At 38.9% G+C, this 23,006-nt stretch overlaps 3 protein-coding genes across 3 annotated transcripts in view; all 3 read right to left on the bottom strand.

Moving 5' to 3' along the window:
• Positions 1-23,006, bottom strand: part of fam171a1 (family with sequence similarity 171 member A1) — a 293,547-nt gene that overhangs the window by 103,783 nt on the left and 166,758 nt on the right. The gene's annotated exons all lie outside the window — the stretch shown is intronic.
• Positions 4,284-5,531, bottom strand: LOC308296444 (interferon-induced very large GTPase 1-like; the record flags this gene model as incomplete). The annotated part of the gene is made up of 1 exon (XM_080739733.1): positions 4,284-5,531. The coding sequence occupies one exon, from the start codon at positions 5,529-5,531 to the stop codon at positions 4,284-4,286; it is 1,248 nt and encodes a 415-aa protein (XP_080595859.1).
• LOC308296434 (up-regulator of cell proliferation-like) lies at positions 5,635-16,743 on the bottom strand (the record flags this gene model as incomplete). Its single annotated transcript, XM_080739721.1, has 4 exons — positions 5,635-5,643; positions 5,760-8,968; positions 16,200-16,266; positions 16,732-16,743. 4 exons carry the CDS (start codon positions 16,741-16,743, stop codon positions 5,635-5,637), a joined length of 3,297 nt encoding a protein of 1,098 aa, XP_080595847.1.

Below are 23,006 nucleotides of genomic sequence, written 5' to 3'. Positions count from 1 at the left end.
TACTGTACAATTATCCTTTTTCTGGGGACACACAGCTTGTGAATTTCAGGAAGTTGGCGACCCTATATTAAAAAGTCACTCTACTTCCAGGTCCGGCTGCAGAACACATCACGTCTTTTTTTTTATTGTACTTGTTTTTTTTTTTTTTTTTACTGACAATACAAATCAAATAGAACACAATTAGGGGAATTTCACTTTTAACTTGAACCCTTCTGGGGTCATTTTAACATACTCTGCAGGCTGTTGTGTTGTTTGCACCCAGACAGCCCTCAAGTCGCTTGATTAAATATTTTAATATATTTCTATTGTGCATGTCTTTCCTCATAGGCTACTGTAAACCCATTGTAACTTCAACCCACATTTTAACCATGTTAGATTCATTGAAAACACATGTCCTTGGTTATGGTGAACTGATATTGTTCTTCAAATGCGTGACAGACTGACAGTGTTCTTTTCAATTACTTTTCATTCATTTTATTTTATTATTTCTAATTGTACTGTTTCCTTTTAATTGTACTATTTCATTTTCAGAAACAATTATTAAAACAAAGAAATTGTATATAGTAAAACGTTTCTTTTCTCATTACTTTGTCCTTTGGTTATTGTATGTGTGGTGGTGGAATAAAAGTAGGGACTATAGTCTACTCCTAGAGTAGACAAAGTCCAGAACAATTCACTTTTTATTTTGTTTTCACATGCCACCACACATGTGCTAAAGTATTAAATGTGCATATTGCATAAGCGATTTGACAAACATTTTGGTCATAAGACCTACTGTATATGGCACTGACGTCTTTAATCAGGGGCGTCACAAGAGCAGGAAAAGTGGGACTGAGTTACTAGGGCCCAAGGTGGAGGGGCCTTAATTATTTTATACTTTAGCTATTGAAAAGACCTTGTAGATCTGCTATTTTTGAAAAGTCATGAAAATAAATGCCCAATTTTTAATATACGTATTTATTAAAGCGAACATTTGTAACTCAAATCTTGCTTCTGGGGAGTCCCTGGAACTGAAAATTTTGAGAAGGGGGTTCATGGCCAAATACATATCATTTTGGGGGTCCTTCACATGAAAAAGTTTGAGCACCACAGAAACATAGGTTTAAAAAAAAAAACCTTAGAAGGATTTGAAATATTCAAAGACAAAAAGAGCAGATCTACAAGCTCGCAGCCCACGCTGTGAGCTTGTATATGTGCTATTTTGTCAATATTTAAAGCACAAAATAATTCGTAATAATGAAGAGCATTCATGGGGGGCCCGCCCCGCAGTGAGTCCTTGTACCCAGGGCCCAGAATTTGGTGCGACACCCCTGTCTTTAATTAAGAAGCTATCTATGCCATCTTAACAGTACACAATATGCAGCAAAATAAAGGAACCTTGAGCCAGGTGGTGGCAGACAGTGTACAGTATAAATAATCTCGGCCTTGAGTTACTGTAGGTCCAGTTTGGTTTAGGGGTTGACAGAACACACTGGTTGTACTGTAACTTCCCATTGTTATCATTAAGAGGAACACACATAGTTTAAAATAGGATACTGTATGATAGTTGGTGAGAGTAGGTCTTATAGGATTATCACATGAAAAGCTCTTCTTGCGCTTTTTTGGTGTGTGAATTTGATTCACAACAACCAGAGGACTCAACATAAAGACTCCAAACCTGCTCATAACACTGATTAAACCCACGAACATGTACAGTATATTGCCCTGAAATCGTATACCTTTCATGAATACTTTATTTAGCCCACAATATCTTGTGAACTGGATAGTTCTGGCAACGGTTACTGAATATTGAGACAGTGAGCCAGGAGTGAGCTAGTGAAATAACTAAATTCATACAGCATTCTGACCATTATATGTAATTTAAATGCCAGCATGTAAAGTCTATGTCACATTTAGAGAACATGCACGAAAACATTGGGCCAGCTAACAATATTTTCCCCCTTTTCTCATGGAGCATTCCCTTCAATATCCTTGCACGAATGATATTTATAAAATAATGTTTTATGTAAACATTAGTTTGGATCTATTTTGCCTTACAAAGCCAAAATGCAGTAAACGTTTTTTGGCAAACCAACCTATTTGTTAATCCCAAAGGTCAAGTTTGCCTGTGATGTTGGGGAATACACGATTACCTCAAGAACAGATAGGGGGAGAGCGGGGTAAACTGAGACACTTTTTACATTTGCTCCCCTCTAGACGAACTAAAAGATATATCAGTAAAAATGTACACATTTCCCAGTAATTTGGGATGTTTTCTAACAATGGAAGATATCAGAACATATTCAAGACAAAAGGCAGAGAAAATATGATTGTTTTAAAAAAAGTGGTCTTGTGTCTCAGTTTACCCCAGGACCGGGGTAAACTGAGACAGACCAGAGAAATCAACGGGGTAAAGTGATCCACTCACTTTTTTCACTTTAAAACTACCATAAAAACACAAAAACCAGGTTAAACGGGTTAAATATGCGCAATACAAAAATGTACATAGCAGACATTCTTTTAATGGGCTTTGTCCTGTCATTTCCACCCATGTGTCAAATAATGTGACACATGGGCAGAAGGAAAAAACTAAAAACCCTATAAAGAATTGATAGAAGGGTTTACCAAACTTTCCTCAGTTGATCCTTATGTAATGTTTCCTGTAGAATCTATTTCTGCAAAGTATATTATTGTATTGTGCATAACTAATGAAATAATTAGCATATTTAGTCAAATGTAGTCAAATATGCTAATTATCTCATTAATTAGGCTATGCACAATACAAAGAAATATATATCAGAAATGGATTCTACAGGGGAAAATACATAAGAATCAACTGAGACTAGTTTGGTACAACCTTTAATCAGGTTTTTACAGCTTTCTCCCTGTCTATCATGTTGGGATAATGTGAGATAGTGTCTCACTTTACCCCGAAGCAATTGTCTCTTTACCCCACAGCCACATTTTGGGAAAAGGGATATTTTTTATCAATTCAGGGTAATCTTCAGCTAGCATCTATCACATGGATTTATAAGTTGGTAGTTCATCCAACATGTATGAAATGTTCTCCCTGCATTAATTTGCTTTGACACAACAGCTGATTATGTTGACGGCAAGAACATTTACTTTTACATGCAAAAAACACATTTTTGTGAAAAAAGCATGTTTTCTACAGCACTATCAGGTCTCTCTTTTCATGACAAGTGGGAAATTCAAGGGGCTTGAAAATATAATGGTCACATGACCACAAATGTGTTCCATTGCTTAGATACAGGGGGTGTCTCAGTTTACCCGGTGTCTCAGTTTACCCCGCTCTCCCTACAATCAGTGTAATATCACTTATATTGTTGATATATCATTTGGCTGACCATTTGGAACACTTTTAAACCATTTTTTAGTTTTTCCAGTCCGTTTTTTGTTCGTCGTTACTGCACTATGGCTGTGTAGGGCAGTAGTGCTTTGCTCACCTTTTATCTAAACAGTGATGTAAATATGGTTACTGTCGGAACAAATAAAAACTATATACACCTTCCCTTTCACACAGTACGGTACATCTTGCATTTTGAGGCAATAAAACAACTGTAAAGCCTTTCAAATGTATTTATTATTTCCCCCAAATACAGCAAAGGCATTTTCAATGCAAAATGTTTTGATCACAATCGTTTGTTCTGATCCCATTTCAATTAAATTTAGTTGGAAGGCACACATTATTATCAGCACATTTATATTCATGCTTCTATAAAAGAGCTTATTCTGTAGATTTGTTCTCCAATGTTGAGTTTCACTTTAAATGGGACCTTAGAAAAACAATGTTTTTTTGCTTTCTCCATTCTTCATTTACTTTAGTATGCGTTGACTCAGTTGCTGGTGAATTTTAACAGATGTATGTTTCTTTCAGACCACGTAAGTATTTACAGAAACCCCAGTCCGCATCTTTCCAAATGCATCTCTCAATTGTTCATCCGATTGTGACGTCTTGTTCGCACGTCATCTTGACACTGTATTTTGCGTCATTTTTAGGTTAATTTTCTTAGCCTATGGTGTATTGATCACATACTGGGCGATTTCTCATTCCAGTCACTAAGAATGTCCACTTTGGATTTCACTATAATGTTTGAATGTTTGCTCCATCTCCTGAAGGTTCTCTCTTCTTTTTTCCCTCTTATCTTTCTCCTGATGCTTCTGTTGATGTAATAGGCCAAACTCTGTTCATGGCTTTGTTATGGACAAGACTGTAACATTTGCTTGTATTCTGCTTACATTCTGTTAAATGTTATGTATGTACGTTGCTTCAAATGCATTTCTCATTTTATATTGAAGGTCTTTTTCAAACCATTCAATGCTTGTGCCTTTGTGATGCTCCTCCAGGCCTCTGGAACATCTGCTGGTTTGGCAAAATATACTTTGGCAAATCTCTCATTGTATTTCACCAGTACATACTTCCAGTAGTCAGATGCCTCTGTGGAGGGGTCTGGTTGAATGTTCCATTCTGGATAGTAAGTGCGGTATTCTTTGTAAGGATGAAATTGGAAATTGGTTTCACCGCTTCTGAATTCACGATTACCATGCACATCTGTGGTACACAGTGATTCAGCCAGCTTTTCACTTTTCAGATCTTTGTATCTGCCAAGTCCTTGTGGCCGATGCACAGATGCATGATGCATTGCATGTTCTTTACCTCCGGCCTCACATGGAACTTTACAGAAGGGACATTGCTTTCCGCAGCCAAACATCCGCTTGAAGAGCTCATCCTGTGGTTTGATAGGAAGCTTGTTCAGTGTTCCAGTGACGTCTTCAGAGTTTGAGAATTCCTTCTGGAGTTGTTCTTTTAATTCATGCAGCGATGTCTTGAGGCTTTCTGTAAATGGTCGGCATCTGCTTCTTATTTGAAACAATACTACTTCTACATCCTGCTTTGAAATTGAGATGTCCTTCACTAAGAGTTTGTGCATGTTGTCAATGAGTTCTGGGATGCTTTCATTGTTATCTGGCAAAGGAGAGCCATCCTTTCCAGTAGATGCCGAGTCAATTGCTGCCGTTATCTTTTCAACTATTATTGTCAGATTATTGTTCTTCAGATTGCACAGACATTTGTCCTCTGACATTTTTGTCAGGATGTGTTCAAGTATCCAATCTTTGACATAATTTTCATAGTTTCCTATGTACTTGAGAAAGCAACTGAAGTCTTTTTGCAGCAATTCTTTTTGAAGGGAATACTGGAAGTATGAACGTGAACTGTATTCTGCTGAATGGTTGCTTGTCACAATTGTATCCACAATGTCAATCCCTAGAGATCTGTTGATATAGTCTTCCATGGCTGGTTTGATACAGGACTGAATGAAATCAGTTGCTTTGCGCTTGCAATCATCTTTCTCTTTGTACAAGTCAAGAAAATTTGCCAGGTACTGACTTTTGTACTTCTCCAAGCGATTCTTAGGGCTATTTTCCATCAGGAATCTTCTATGCATTTTAATGAATTGCCTTGAAGCAATGCCACATATGTGAAATGTCAGGTCAACTTCAAACTGAGTATTGCCTCTGGTCTTGCACATTTCTTTAAGGCAACTCTCAATCTTTTCCAGAAGGTCATTTGTGAAAGTGTCATTGTAGTCTTTGTTTGTTTTTGCTGTCTCGTGCACAAACCTTGCGCAACTATCAACGACACTGTTGGAGACGTTCTGCATTTCTCTTTTCAGTTCTTTTAATGACTGATCCTTGAAAGGCCATACCCGCTGAAAGAAACTTTCACTTGCAGATTTATCCAAGTGTTGAGTTCTCACTTGAAATGGTTCTTTTCCCATCTCTAGCAAGTCTTTCTCCATGTCTTCGTTGACGTTACGTTTTCCAAAGTGTCTTCTCAGCTGCTGGTGAATATTGGCAGATATGTCTTGCTCTTTCAGACCAGGTATATTTACAGTTGCTGCCGTCCACATCTTTTCAAACTCATCTCTCAATTGTCCATCTGATAGTTTCACAGCATCTTTGCAATCACCCAAGCACTTCATCACCTTTTCTTCGATCATTTGTCTTGCCTCCTTTAAAACGTCATCAGCTCTTTTTGTGTTTATTTTGAGCTCAAGTGCAGAGTCCAGTTTAGTTTTCACTGACTGTGTGATTTCTCTTTCAAGACTATTGATGTCATTACAAAAGTCGGCTTTGTATTTCTCTATAATATTGACATGTTTGTCCTTCTGTTTGTAGTAGTTCTGAAGTTTCTCAATCATTTTAGCTTTTTGGGTCCCTATCTTTTCTGACGCTTCAAGCTTTTTTGATTCAACCAGCACGTTCCATTGTTGCAGGACGTTCTCATTTTCTGCAGTGGAAATCTCCAGTTCGGCCTCTGATTGCCAAGAGAGAATCTCTCGTCTGAAAGCCCATTCCCACTGATGGTACTCTTTGGAAAGGTTCTCATAGGCATGAGCAACAAGAGTGTTTCTGAAGCTAAAGATAAAGTTCTCATATTTCACTGCTTTCCAGAGGCTGGTCATCCATTGCAGAAAGTCTGGAATCTGTGAGGCCTCATAGTTTTTTCCACTTTCCAGGGTCTGCAGAAGGTTATTCTTGAAATCTGATACAGCTTGACAGTATCCTGTGTTCACTGGTGCCATGGGTGGTGTTCCATGCCATAGTCCTGGAATGTACCATGTGTTTTTCTCAATGTCATAATCTAGCACATCTGTGAAGGATTTAATAGACGGCTTCTTCTCCATTTCAGCTGCAATCAGTGTTGTTGTGTTGAGCTGATCCAAGAGATGTTTTCTTTCTGTCAGGTTTTTGCTTTGGGCGGCAACTCCTGCAACATTTTGGTGCACAAAATGACAAATTGGCTTTTTGCCAAGTTCCTTCATCCTCAAGAATGCATGAGTTACTATCTGCAGAATATCTTTCATTTCTGTTGCATTCTCCATTGCAATGTTAACAATAGTGACATCACTTAATCCAATGGCCAGGGTTGAAAGCTGATTGTCATGCACATAGCTGTCTTCTAGTTGTGCCAACTCGGGAGACTTCAGGCCCTCTGTGTCGATGATAAGTATGAAGTCACAATTCAAGTTGCTCTTCATATCTTCTCCAATTGGGAGGAACTGCATGTGAGCTCCTCTGGTGCATCTACCACTGCTGACAGGAAACCGTACACCAAACATGGTGTTGAGCAACGTTGATTTTCCGGAACTTTGCACACCCAACACAGTCAGCACAAAGAGTCTGCTCTTACCTCCAACTTTCCTGTGAAGCTCCGTTAGCACATCCGTCACCCACCTCTCAGGTATGTTGGAGGTATCGCCATCCAATAGCTCTAAAGGATAGCCATCTAGGAGCATTTCTGCGGCTAGTTGAGGGAGATTACGTATCTCATCTGGAGCTTTAGTGGAGCTGTAAAAGGAAGCCTCGTAGATCTGTCCCATTTCTCTCATGTAATGCTCCAATCCCAAAGAGCAAGACAAAAGTTCTTGATCCAACTTTGAGATTTGCGTTTTGTCTCGTTTCTGGCAGTGCTCTTTGTACTCACTTCGCAGCTTGGACAACTCCTTCTGTGACTGTGCATCTAGTTTGAGTTTCATCCACTTGAGAAAGTAGTCTCTTTTCTCTTTTTCAGTTGTGGATAAGGAGGCAATGAACGTCTCCATTGCTTTTGTTAATTTGTATTTGCTATGCTTGTCACGGATTGCTTGTTTTCGCTGGCGTAGCTGAGCTTTGTACTCTTCTAATGGAGTGTCATGGCCAGTGTTTTGCAATCTGCATTCTTCTTTCTCCAAATCAGCTAAGATTTTCAAATCTTGTCCTTGCAAAGGAAGCTGAGCTTTCTTGTAATCTCCTATGTGGTGAACACCGATGCCTTGCATGATCTCAAAAGCTCCTGTCTTTTGGAAGTCACATTTGCATTCATCCACACGAATGCCAAATTCAGCTGCTTTTATAGACATGTTTTCAATGGCCATCATTGCTGGTTTATCGCTGAGCACTTCTTTGATGGTTGTACCCAATTTCTTTGAAAACTCTGCAATGTTTATGTTCTGGCGTTTGATTCTAACATTTTGTGTCAGCTGTAAAGCTTGAATGGTCTTCTTGACAGCTTCGAAATCCTCTTGCGCGTTCTCCTTGAGATTACAGACAAAGAATAGTTTCGATATTACATCTTTTGGAAGAGACATCAATACCTTGTGCTCAGTTTCTTCAACTCTGTCCAGGAAAAGAAAGGTGGCTGTTGACACACGGGAGAGAAAGTTGAACTGGTCCAATGTTTCACAAACATCTCCTCTCAAATTGGCAAAAGCTACAGGCCCATCAAATACATCAAGATGTTTTGCACCACTGGGGAGGAACCAGCCAACCTCCACCAAACCATTGGCAATTTTTCTGGGAGTCAACCCTGCCTCCATGTCTCTGTGTACAAAGGTGTTGTTGGTCTGCTGGCCACTGCTGATGACATGATTAAGAACTTGGGACTTTGATAAGCTACAGTTCTTAAGCCTGACAAAGGAAATGAGTGGTATGTTTGCGCAAACAATGTTGTCCTCAACAAAGCCTTTAGACTCAGCCATATCAAGTGGACGCCACTCTTTGATGATGTCCCTCAGAGCCCATAGCATCAGCGTACTCTGATTGCCATTGCTACATGGTAACAGGAGTGGAACAGAAAACTGGCACATGGACATCTTGAGGGCCAGTTCCTGTTGTAAGAAGCTGTCTGCACATAGGAAGATTGCCGTTATAAGGTCCAGAGGGTTCACTTCAAAATCATTAATTTCCTCATAAAGGTTTAACATCAGATCATCATTTTTGTCATCAACAATTGCCAACCGTGCAGAGCTCCTGCATTCTGCGTTGAGTTTCAAGAGTTTCCTTAGAAAACACCATGGTATTTCTTCAAGTGAATCAGCTTTTCTATCAGCTATGTTGTTTTTGTTTATCTCCAACAGAGGTCGAAGATCAAGCTTGTTTGGAAAGAATTCAGCCATTCCAAGTTTAGAGAGAAATTTCAGAAGACCTATGGAAAGGAAGAAAAGATTTGTTCAAGACATCTTTAAAACAGCTTCCCTGTGCACAAATGTTGTGTGTGTGTGTGTGTGTGTGTGTGTGTGTGTGTGTGTGTGTGTGTGTGTGTGTGTGTGTGTGTGTGTGTGTGTGTGTGTGTGTGTGTGTGTGTGTGCGCATGAGAATGATGAACTCATTATTTTCACATCTTTTATACTGTTAGTATTTAAGTGAGGGATACTGTTGATAAATAATTATTTATATGCAAAAAAACTCAAAACAAACTACAATGCAGATATACATTATTCACAACCCAGTTGGCAGGGTGGACTGTTTTTGACCCCAACATTAATTGGTACACCGATTAATCGGGCCGATTAATGGCTCTAAAATATATATTAATTGCGACCGTAGGGAGCAGTTACTATAAAACCCTGCAGCAGTTGTCTGACACCTTAATTGTCACACTATTGTCTGTCAAGCTAACTGTTCACCAAGCTATGCCGTCAGAATGATTCCCAAAACTATACAAATGCTGGCAGAGACAGATAAATAAATAAATCTGGCAGTAAATGAACCAGCATGACCTGATGGTCGCTTCTCGCCCTTAGGCAGGGGTGTGAGCCGGAACGGGCCAGAACGCCGTTCCGTTAAAAAATTCGGGCCGGAAAGCTGTTCCGTTAAGAGGAGGAGAATGCAGCTGTCAAAATCCCATATTAAATAACCTCCCTGAAAATAATATCCCTGATTGGGCCGCGGGCTTAAACACAGACACCTACATACAGTACCTACTGTACATACACAGCCGAACGCAGTACTTGCAAAGCACTCTGCTGGCGGAAGTAGCCTAATGAATGTAATCATGTATAGCACTGTTTCTCAACCTCTGGTCCGGGGCCCACCCTAGCCTGTCACCATAGCCTGTAACTGATTTGTACTGTTTTTGAGTTATCGTTTAACTCTCTCAGTGTTACATTAACACTGATGATTTTACAGGCTATATTGGATCCCCAGAGATATAATAGTATAATATGTACACAAGGAATTACACATTTAGATTCAGCTCAAGCAGTAATATAAATGGTAAGACAGAATTCATTTCTCATAGGAATTCACTGGGATTTTTTTTTTCTTTTTCAAAAATATAAAAACTGGTAACGAGAAAAATGCAAGTAAAGATAATTGTGTAAAGCTGAATGAGTTGAAGTTTGAACGAAATTTGTAGTAAAAAAAAAAAAAGAAAAAAAAAAGAAAAGACTAGTTTCAGGTGCCAAAACATTGCAGCGTATCACAGGCACGAGTGTGCAACCATAGAGGTAATGTATAAAATAGATGGCAGGGATTTTATGATATTTGATAAAATCTGTTTTATGACGCGCAGGACGGAATTCGCACAGGACAGAATTCATTTGCAAGTGTGATTCGAGTTGAGGTTGGTTGTTTAAGTTGGACAAAAGGTGGACAAAATATTTTCCCAAATGTGGATATGACCGACGTCTGACATCATGTCTTATGATATATAGACCACATGAGGCTCAAACAATGTCCATATATGGGCATTCCAAGGGCTTAATATTGATGACATCAGGGATCTCCATATATGGGCATTCAGGACACGGAATTCATTTGCACGTGTGACTCTTGTCGCGACACTAACACTGGTTCGACTGACACAATATGTACTGGCATTCCCAGATATGGGCTTAATATTGAGACATCAGAGATCTCCATATGACCCATCCATTGACTGAGATTTTCACACAAACTCAAAACGAATCATTGATATCAATGAGGTAATTTCCAAATTAGGGCTGGGATGCGATTACAAATTTGAATCTAATTAATTACAGGCTCTGTGATTAATTCATCGCACATCGATATTTGACCTGAGAAGCATTTTTTTTCAGGTAAAACTCATTTTGTTTTACGAGTGAATCAACGAGTGAGTTTTTTAAATCTAAATTTTGCATCAACTGGGCCAAGCAAAGCTGATCGGCTACTTCTCCCTTTGCATTTGTTGTCTCTTCTTGGTTGGTGCATCGCTAGATCGGTATGCCCGATTAAACTGAAGGTTCTGTGGTGCGATAAAAATGTGTTATTTTTTTTAATCACGTTAATTTTCTGTAATTAATTAATCGCAATTAATCAGTTAAAGTCCCAGCCTTAGTCAAAATGTCAATTTGCAGATAGCCCACCCCCATTTGATTCCCTCGAAATGCCAAAAAGGCCATGAATGTTAAAAATTAGAAAACTAACAACAGTAACATTTATACGGTATAGCTATAAGTATCTAGAAAAGTTCATATGATGTATCCGTGGCAATATTTTATTCTGACGGCTGAATTGTTATTAGCCTATTTCTCAGCTTTACATAACCTCCAAAGATTAAAAAATGCATGGCATTATTGCTCATTATGTTCCAAAGTGTTAAACTACATAATGTGCCAATCATAATATATCTATATACCGGTACACAATCTTGTTGTTGCATTATAGCTCACAATATCTCTAGTAATTGTCCTAATAGTACTAATAATTGTCCTAATAGCTTTAATTACTTAATTCCCTTTTTAAATGCATAATACTTTTTGTGTGCTTACCTCATGACCAAGGTAAGACATGAATAATAAGAAAATGTTAAATAATATATAGTAATGTTCACAATGTAGTGATGACATTACAACTATTCAACCCAAAACCCATCTGTCTTTATAGAGTAATGAATGCTGTACCTGGATGGTCTTCTGTTTGTATCTCCATCTCTTCCGTTTGCTTCCATGCCATTTCTTCATGTTTCACTGACAAGAAAGAAAAAACAAAGATTTTGCTAAAACATTGACTGTAGCATAAACTATTTATTATTATTATTCATATTACCGGTAATAATAAGGAAAAAAATGTTTAAATAGAGCCGTTAATAAATATGTATCTGCAATACAATGCATAAGAGGGGCCCATTTCAACCAATATGATAAAGATCCTTTAAAAAGTCATTATTACTTAAAGGATCTTTATGTTGGTGGAAATCTCAAAATAATGACTGTGTGGAGAAGACAGACTGCCATTCCACAGTAGATATTTTCAGCATCAAGTTTAATTAAGTATTGATTTCCTGATTACATTTTTTCTGATTATCTGATGCGGACTGCCCAAAGTGCCCATAAGTCCGAAGGTCCATTAGTCCGAAGGTTCATTAGTCTGAATTTAGTTAGGGTTACTGAGGTTAGGGTAGGCATAGTATTCTTAACAAATTCGGACTAATGAACCTTCGGACCAATGCCATGGCACCGATGCGTATCGTTGTTAAAATGTATCGTTACACCCCTAAACTGTTGTTAGTTTTCTAGTTTTAAAGTTATACCATGTAACTTTTTTTATAAAACAAATCTTAAAATTGTCCTAACTGTTAAATCGCTAAAGTTTTAGAACCCCCACTCCGTTATTTTCAGCTTCTAAAGCCTTCTCTTTATGTTTTCTATTGTCCCTACCGGGGACCGGTTTTCGCGGAAAAATTGCGTCATCACACTACCGGCCAATCACAGCGAGGGTTATACACTGCCGGCCAATCACAGCGCATCTTGGAGTGGGGTCGCTAGGGCGGCCATATTTGTAGTCTCCCGTGTGTGTCTATACTCGGGTGCACGGTGAAGGAGTGTATCTCCGGAATGGCTGAACGCACAGCAACCAGGGACCCCTCAAAAGATAGATCTCGGCGAGGTGGAGGCAGACGCGGGGGTGTGAGAACCGAAAAACGGCCGAAAGACACGGACGCGACCGAGGTTTGCTATAGAGCTACTGACCACAAGTTGAGCAACTTACACAGTATAGCTTTAAACATTCATGGCATTTTTGGTATTTCGAGGGAATCAAATGGGGGTAGTAGGCCAACTGTGGAATATTTTTTGACATTACTTGATTGAGGATGATTTGATGGATACCCCCATTTGATTCCATCAAAATTCCAAAAATGCCATGACTGTTTAAAACTAGAAAACTAACAAAGGTTAGAACGATACATTTTAACAACGATACGCATCATGATACATGGTTGACGGCACGATTACATGGACGATATTGGTTCATTCATGGCGATACGATATGATTCAATGATTTAAAATCGATATACCGTATTAACTATTTAGCAAAGAAATTAAAACTGATGTGTGAAACGTGTCAATAGTGCATGTTTTTAAAGGAAAAATCTATTATCATGGATATAAATAAGTAAACACTGTGATTCTCTAGCAAATACATGGACATTATATTTCAACACATTATGGACAAACCTGCACCTTGACATGAGCACAGAGATTACACACATCTATCGATAGACCAAGAGTAGCTATATGGAATGGAAACGTAATTAAACCCCTCTTTTTCATTTTCCCTCTTAAAATTGCTAAATAAAAAGGCACAAATACTTAGTTTCCATACAATTGATTATTTGCACTTCAAAACAATTCGATATCTGCATTGTAAAATGCAGATAACAAAGCCAAAATGGTACGATAAATGCTTTTGCATATCGATATATTAGTAGATCATTGCAAATTAAAATGGATTTTTCAGTTACTATATCGTTACACCCCTACAACAGTATCATTCATAAAGCTTTAAGTTTCTAGAAACGGTCGATAAATGTATCTTTATAGAGGAATGGATGATGTACCTGGATGGTCTTCTGTTTGTATCTCCATTTCTTCTGTTTGTTTCTCTGCCATTCCTTCATGTTTCACTGAGAAGACAGAACAATATTTTGTTAAAACATAGATTGTAACAAAATATGTATAATTCAAAGTCTAAAAATGATAACCCTGTGAAAGAGAGACCCCGGGTCCAAGAGATGTTTTTGTAAGTCGAGACATGATACATGTGTGTACCCATTTGTATACTTGTAGGTGAAAGCCTATTGCGGGGCTTCAACTTTAAAGTTGTGTAGGAGGCGTTATAGGCCATATTCACACACCATTGAGTATAGGTTTAGGCCCTCAAATAGGGCTGTCACGATTATGACATTTTACATGAAGATTAATTGTCACTCAAATAATTGCGATTAACAATTTAATTGTGTTTTTGTCATTGGCAATTACATTTCTGTTTGGCTTAGGTTTTTAAGTTGCACTTGGTAGATATGACACATAACCTAAATATACAAAGAAATTACTGGCATATTTGACATATTTGATTTAACTTTATACTTAAAAAAATAACATTGATAGTGGAAATGGCCGATCTACAAGCTCACAACGTGTCGCATCGCGTCACGTTGTGAGCTTGTATTTCTGCCATTTCCACTATTTCTGACTTAAAAAAATATATAATGACAATTCTTCAACATGGAAACGATTATAATTATTTGACATGTGTGCTAATTGCGATTAGACGATTATGTAATAATTGTGACAGCCCCCACTGTGATTCCTTAATAATCTTTGGAATTTCAATAGGGCTTTGCACTGGTGCAGTACTCAGACCCTAATGATAGTGTCTTCTGACAAGATACATACCTTCACCTGCCTTCTGGGATCTTGAATACATGTCTGATTTCTTAAAGACAAAAAAGAGAGAGAAGGGTTATCGTTATGATTGTAGAAGTGTATGAAGATTGAGGATGCTCTGGACACCAGTGGGCCAAACGGGACGGTACGGTGTTCCGCTAAAAGATTCTGTGCTGTGCCAATCATTATAGTTTGTTTGATTATGAGTTAGTTTGATATTGAAGTTTTTTTTTGTTAAAATGAACACATCTGTCGTACACCATTTACACCATTGATTACCTTTTGCTAGATCAAGTGCTGTATGTGCTTGTTATTTCAAAACAGTTTAATTGTATTTCAAAGAAGAGTAAGAAAACAAAGGTGATGGTGACTATGACTTAAAACATAATGTTGCTCTGACTAACAGTATTTCTTTATTTGCTGAATCTGCTATACATTAAGCCGACTGCCAGATGGGGGCGTATTGGAACTCAACATGTCACCATCTGGCGGAGTATTGTTGCGACCGTCAGGTCGCAGTTACTATCAAAACCTCCACCGGCTGTCTGTCAGTCTGTCCGTCACACGTCACGTCACACTTTTGCCCTACTCATATCTCTGCCACAGTTGCCCCGATCCATGCCAAACTTTGCACACCCACTCCTTGGCTGCCAAACCACAACCTCCACCCCTCGTCTCTCACATGGCCCTCTTCTAGCGCCACCATGAGGCAGATTCTTGCAAAACACATTTTTGAACACTGCTCCTACAGATTTTGCCCTAAAATCACACAAAGCGGTACACAGTATCTCTAAAGTAATGTCATCAACACGGATCTGTCCCATCTCCCATATTCCCTCTGATTGGCTACCATTGCCTTCTAAAGTGTGTGTATGCGACCTGACGGTAGCTTATCTCCCGATTAGGGAGTGGTGTGTTATAGGTATAACTGTGCCAAAATGTATGAATTTCATCAATCAACTAGGGAATATGCTGCCATATATTTACAGGATGAAATGGCAGTGACAGCAATTTTATTTCCAACATTAGTTCCTTTTCTACATTCCCTGAGGTATTTAAAGGCTAGAACAGCAGTTCTCAGATGAAATTGTGTTCCAATGGATCTAATATACCAATTATCTTCTCACAAGCTCATATTAATACTTTTCATTGGTTGAACATTTATCAAATCCACAGACACTTAACCACTTTCACACACCAATAAGCGTAGCAACCCTGGGTGTTGTGAGCTTGCAGGTTGGCCATTTGTGCTACCTTGTGTGACACAGTATGGCGAAGTAGGACATTCATTTACGGGAGGGGTGGGGGGAAAGATAAGAATTGACATAATATGGAGATATGAGGTTTCTGCCAAAAGCTATGATTATATTCCAGTGGCGTCAGTTCAGCAAAAACTAGGGTATGGCAAAGATGGGAGTCCTCATGGAAAATAGGCATTATATTTTGGATAACACGGTTCTATTGTGAAAATAGCAGATCTACATGCTCACAACGCCTCGCGCTGCGAAGAGACATTCAAAGACACACAAAGAGACATTCATGGATTTATATTTAAAAGCAACTTTTATTTTCCCCCCTGGACCCAGGGTATGGCAGCTGCATACCCCTGCCATACCCAATTGACGCCCCTGTTGTATTCTGACCTGGGATGGGCGCTGGATGGACCTCAGATGGTGTTCGGCGTGAAGCCCCGTGGACTGACAGGCAGAGCACAGGTTATAGACCGGACACACTGTACACTTATACCTGGTCCCCACAACAGGCTCTCTCTCACAGCAGTCACAAACCACACCAGGGTGCTGGACGTTAGGATCTGGCAAACGAAACAAGAGAAATAAATGCATTAGTATGAATCAAGTACAAAACCGAATCGAGTATAAAACTAGAAAGAACTACGCAAATGTAGTTGTTGGGTTTTGTTTGACTCGTTTCTGGTGTTTATTAGGGATGTCAATTGTCAACGATTCAATTGATTAATCATTTAATAATATTCTCCTTTTTACATTTTTGAATAGTTATTTTACGGCGTAGTTAGTTTCAATGAAAATATAGGTTAATAATAGTATTAATAATAATAGTAAATGGCCATTGATAAGATTTATTATTCAACATTGCACAACATAGTGAGTGCCTGCTACACCCCCCCCCCCCTCCCCCGCCCGTCTCAGACACTCTTGTGATTGGCTATAGCCAAAGAAAAGGGGAAAACAGCGCCCTCTCTGGTTTGTTAGCATCAGAGAATCTGTTCGAGAGATTAGGTGTATATGCTACCAATTACCTGAAGAGCCATTGTGTACATGCATTCCAGTAAAAAAAACAAATAATAATAAAAATATATACATCAAAATATAGAGTAAATTTACCCTCATTGAATCCGGATGTGAACCCAAATGCATTACTCACCATGGGGTCCCCATCCGGAATCAGTGGGGGTAAATCCCATCCCAACTACTAATTTAAGCCGAGGGACCCGAATCGCATGACAGGGGTCTCACAGCACATGGTTCGTTCTACAGACTCCAACTTTCGCACACGGATAGCTCAGATCTTTGCCTACGTTCTTAGCTACTTCCCCTGCCGTTACTGTACTTGCATGATGTACAGATGTACAAAATAAAAAAAATCAGTAGAACCGCCGATCCAACCAAAATGCCCATAAAAGGGGACAAGGACAGAGATACAGAGATCTCCATAATATGGGCACATATCCGTTTTACATCACACTGACTGACACACATGGACTCAGTGTTCTCCATATATGGGCATAAAGCGATCAACATGTTTTTGTAGAACCGCTGATCCAACCATGGATCCCCATATATGGGTGTAACCAGATGGAGTCACTTAGTACTCCTTGTATACACTGTTTTTGACAACACCACTCTCAATTGCAGGGTGAGAGATCCAGGGTAAGTGTTCAGTTTGAGTGAACAATAATGGTCAGTGTTCAAAGGCAAAAATACATTTTATTCACATTGATGAATAGTAGCATCATTAATAATTAAAAACTGGGTTAGACAAATATGTACTTAGAGCTACTGCAGGGACAGGTTAAGCTTGGCTTGGTAGCTGCACTGCGATGGACTCCATTATTGTTTTAAGCCCAGACACATATAGGTTAAACAGCTTAAAAACACTCAGAGTCAAGTGCACTACTTGGCATTAAAAAGCACGGCAAAAGATCAGGGATCTCCATATATGGGTATGAAAAGGGACAAGGACAAAATGATTTGCAAGTGTGACTATTGATGACATCAGGTATGGGCATAAAGGGGATTGTATGAGAGATACAGAGATGTCCATATATGCTTTACATCACACCGACATCACGCTGACATGCATGGACTTAGTTTTACTGATGCCGTCAGCGTTCTTTGGGGTGGCAAGAGAGAGCAGAGCCCAGATAGCAGGGACGTGCTGGGCCCCTGATTCAGCCCGGGAAAAAGAGTTGGTGGCCCTCATTTGTCTTATTTTTTTAGTTATATTTCGTCGTTGTCGGGTGGAAACCTTGTATGTCCAAAACCGTTTGTTTTGTATTTATCATTTTAAAAATGATTTAAACTAGTGAAAACAGCCGATCTACAAGCACACAACGCCTCGCGGTGTGTGCTTGTAGATCTGCTGTTTTCACTACTTTTGTGCAACAGCCTTGTATGATGAAGCAAAGTAAATTTGAAACTTGGAGATACAAGGTTTCTGCCCGACAGTGACGATTTACTTGGAACGAAGGCCGACATTTTATTTTAATTTTTTTCCTAATGGCCGGCCTGGACCGGCCGGGAATGAACCGGCCGTTCGGGAGTTGTCCCGCTTTTCCCAATGGCCAGCACGTCCCTGCCAGATAGTTACAGCATGCATCCAGATGTCACCACTCTATCCTCTCATGAAGCACCACAAGCTAAACATCAACATGAGGACAGACACCGCTGAAAAGGACTTCTCCAACTATCTCCTTGCTTTAGGGGATGGAAAACTCACTCACAAGGACACATAAGTTCAGATCCAAATTCCACCACAACACTTGGTTAAGGATCTGAATACTCACAGGGCGGAGAGACACCTGTTTCTTGGAGACAAGCTATAATATCGGTGATCCCGAAACCAGGCAAGGACAGAAAGGAATGTAGCTCCTATAGACCTATCTCTGTCTTGAATGTAGACTATAGACTATTCGCCTCAGTAATGGCAAGACGACTAGAAGACATCCTTCCAACTTTAATTGATCCGTGCCAATGTGGTTTCATAAAAAATAGACAGACACAGGACAATATCAGACGTGCTCTGTTCTTATTAGACAAGATGAGCAAAAGCAATGAAAAGTCATTAGCAATTAGCCTTGACGCGGAAAAAGCCTTTGATGCCTGTCGTTGGGAATTCTTATACCTGGTATTGCAACGCCTTGGCTTTGACGAAAAGGTTATAACATGTTTTAAGACACTATACTATCAGCCAACTGCCCGAATTAAAGTAAACGGCAGCTTATCCGGTGTAGTCAAACTGGAGAGAGGTTGCCGCCAAGGTTGTAATTTAAGCCCCGCCCTATTTGCGCTATTCATAGAAGCCCTTGCGCAATCAATAAGGGAAGATACATCCATATCAGGAATTTCACTTTATGGCAGAGAACATAAGATATGCCTGTTCGCGGATGACGTATTGGTGACACTCTCTGACCCAGAGACTAGTTTGCCAAGACTCATGTCACGTCTTGAAACATATGGTACATACTCTGGGTACAAACTAAATATAGACAAAACACAAGTCCTCTCTTTTAACTACTCACCACACAAGAGCGTGCGTAAGAAATACGACTTTAAATGGAATATGGAAGTTATCAAATATTTGGGGATTAATATACCTAAAAATCTGTCTAATATTTACCAAGAAAATTATGACTCAATCACAAAAGATATACAAGCTGACTTGGATAGATGGGTTCCATTGGTATTAGGTTTGTGTGACAGAGTAGAAACCATAAAAATGAATGTCTTGCCAAGGTTGCTATTCCTGTTTCAATCTTTACCTATAGACATACCAAAGAAACAATTTGATAATTGGAACCGTATGATCTCCAGGTTTATTTGGAGGGGTTGTAAACCTAGGGTACGTTTCAAAACACTACAACTACCGAAAGATGAGGGGGGCTTATCTCTACCCTGCTTGGAAGGCTACTATAAAGCGGCTCAATTGAGATATCTAGTCTGCTGGTGTAATGACGAATACGAGGCCAGGTGGAAGGATATAGAATTAGATCAACTGGATGTCCCACTTCAAGCCGTTTTGGCTGATAAAACCCTCATGAAAATGCATACAAAAGAACTAGGCGATTGGACAAAGGTCCCCCTAAACATCTGGTTTAAGGAATGTAAAAGGCAAAACATAGAAAGAGAGTTAAGGCTTTTGAAGTGGGTGGCATACGATAGAGACTTCGCACCAGCACGGCTAGATTATAAATTCAAACAGTGGATCCGGTACGGAATTACAACATACAGCTCGATCTCATCTACTAAAGGTATGAAAGATTTTCAATATCTAATTGATAAACACAACTTAGGAAAACAAGATCGTTACAGATATTTTCAAATGAGACATCATTACGACAAAAATATAAAAACTGAGAAGGTTGAATCAGATCTCATCAATATTCTCATTGATGCCTACAAGGGCAACACCACCAAAAAGTTAATATCAAGAATCTACTCGAGTATACAGACGGCAGGGAATCACTCCACCCTTTATGTCAAAACTAAGTGGGAAAAAGAGGCAGGTATAACTTTGGAGGACGACGATTGGTTGAATATATGTAATGTAATGTCCACCACCTCTAGCTCTGGCATTTGGAGAGAGTTTTCATGGAAAAATATGATTAGATTCTTTATTACTCCAAGAAGAAAATATGTACAGAATGGTACTCCGGAATCTGGGGTCTGTTGGAGGAAATGTAATAATACAATGGCTGACCACTTCCACGTATTCTGGGATTGCCCAATAATCCTAACATACTGGCAAGAGATCATATCCGATATCAACACAATAATGGGATTTGAGACTGAATGTAACTTCACCAACATTTACTTGTGTAATATACCAACCGATCTCAGCACAGCAGACAAATACCTCCTCAAAATATTATTGGTAGCCGGTAAGAAGGCAATAACCAGAAAATGGTTAAACAAAGAACCACCAACAAGGGAAGAGTGGACAGCCATTGTACGAAGCATTTATGAAATGGAAAAACTTACTTTTTCTGTAAGGCTGTGCTTGGAGAAGTTTTATAAATACTGGCAAAAATGGATACTTTACATGAAAATGGATATTCTGGATATTCTGTGAGACAATCTGTGTACCTGAGTGTGTTATGTTTCTACCCCTGTCATGTTTTTAGTTTATTCCCTTGTACATCTCATATCTACCCAACTTTTTTGTTTTATTTTACTATTCCACCGTTGTATCTGGAGACCTGTCCAGCATGTTGCTGGGACGGGGAATGTGACGTTGGAAAGTCTGTTAACAGGCACACCAGATCTGTAGTTTCTGGAGGATCAGAATGAGGACTTTATAACGGACTGAAGTTGTGATGGAATAAGACCTCTCACACATGGACTGTATGAACCGTAACATAATGAGTGTTTAAAAATTGTTGCATTGTAATTTTTTATTTTCTGTATCTCTGCTGCCCAAGTTGACCTGTTTACTATATACAAAAATAAAAAAACAAAAGGATCTGAATACTCTGATTTCATACACCTTTCCTGACCTGCGAAATGGATGTATCAACAAAGACAACCTTCTCAAAGGCATTGTATGTGTATACACTCCTCTGAACAATGACATCCGAGAAATCAACAACATATGCTTGGCTGACTTCCCTACAGAAGAGTCTCTACCTTTCAGCAGACTCAATTCAGGAGGACGACCACAAGGATTACGTGCCTGTGGAATTCCTCAAATCACTGACACCCTCTGGATGACATTACAACTATTCAACCCAAAACCCACTGGTATATTTCTGCTGTCGGGCCGAAACCAACTCCAAAATGTTCATTTTCGGGAAAATGAGCTCAAGTGGAGTTAGGAGTTTTTACTACTTTTCATTGGTTCAATATTATTTTAACCAACACACAGACATAAAGGGTGTTCAATTGCACATATTTATGAAAAACAATTGAGGGCCAATCGGGTGGAGTTAGCTGGTTTGGCAGAAAGTGTCGAGTTAGGAGGTTTTGTCCCAAGCACTTGTTACTACTTTCCATTGGTTCAATATTATTTTAACCAACACTCAGATATAAAGGGTGTTCAATAGCCCTGCTTTATTATTAAAAAACCTCAAAAATTGAGTTAAGAGGTTTTGGCCAGACAGTGACGTATCTTTATAGAGGAATGCTGTACCTGGATGGTCTTCTGTTGGTTTCTCCATTTCTTCCATTTGTTTCCCTGCCATTCTTTCATGTTTTCCTGCCAAGACAAAAAATACATTATTTTGTTAAAACATTGACTATAGCATACCCATTATTTATAGATAGAGATAGATAGATAGATAGATAGATAGATAGATAGATAGATAGACAGACAGACAGACAGACAGACAGACATGTATCTGAAATACAGTGCATTAGACCCATTTATGATAAGGTCCTGTAGGTTATTACTTACAGCAGTGCTTCTCAATCTTTTTTGGCTTGAGTACGCCCTTTCCCTGATTTTTGAATCCAAGTACCCCCTTTACCCAACAACACTTTGCTTATAAAACTGTATTAAAACCAATTGGTGGTATATGATTTTATGATAACCGCCCTTTTTCAAGAATATAACATCACAAATAAGAGAGTGAAAGAGCTTCAAAGAATGCCTCCTTTATTTTCAACAGCCATAACATTTCAGTCCAGTTTTGATGTCAACAACTTCAATGCATTCAAACACATCCCAGTTGCCTACCATGCAATTTGGGTTAGCAAAATAGCAACTATCAGGCTCACAATAAGTTTCTCCATGTGTCATCATTAAACCAAACCGTATGCTTTTCCCCCTCCTACTTCAATCGTAGTTACTTATTTAACTGAATAATATTATCGTGATTTATATTTCACATTTTATTTTTTGGGAGCATTTTCTTGAGTAGCCCCTACCTTTGTGTACCCCTAGGGTTATGCGTACCCCCATTTCAGAAAAAAACCTACAGGATCTTTATCATATTGGCTGAAATATAACAAAGTGGAAATAAAGTGGAAATGACTTGATGTGGAAAAGACAGACTGCCATTCCCACTTAGATATTTTCAGCATCACATGTTTAAGTTTTGATTTCCTGATTACATATTCACATGTTTAATTAAGTTTTGATTTCCTGATTACATATTCACGTGTTTAATTAAGTTTTGATTTCCTGATTACATACATTATCTGGTACATTCCCATAATTTTACTCATTACCATGATTTTGTGGTGCAGTATGTTTACCATGACATTGTAAGACATCTCACAATTTCCATGTGTTACGGCTTCAAGGTCAAACATTTGAATGCTATATAGGTAGCTATAGCTACCTACCTACGCATTC

Source organism: Nannobrachium achirus (genome assembly GCF_963921795.1).
Source record: "Nannobrachium achirus genome assembly, chromosome: 2".
NCBI lineage: Eukaryota > Metazoa > Chordata > Actinopteri > Myctophiformes > Myctophidae > Nannobrachium > Nannobrachium achirus.
Note: the sequence above shows the minus strand (reverse complement) of the source record. Positions and strands in the feature narration are given on the sequence as shown.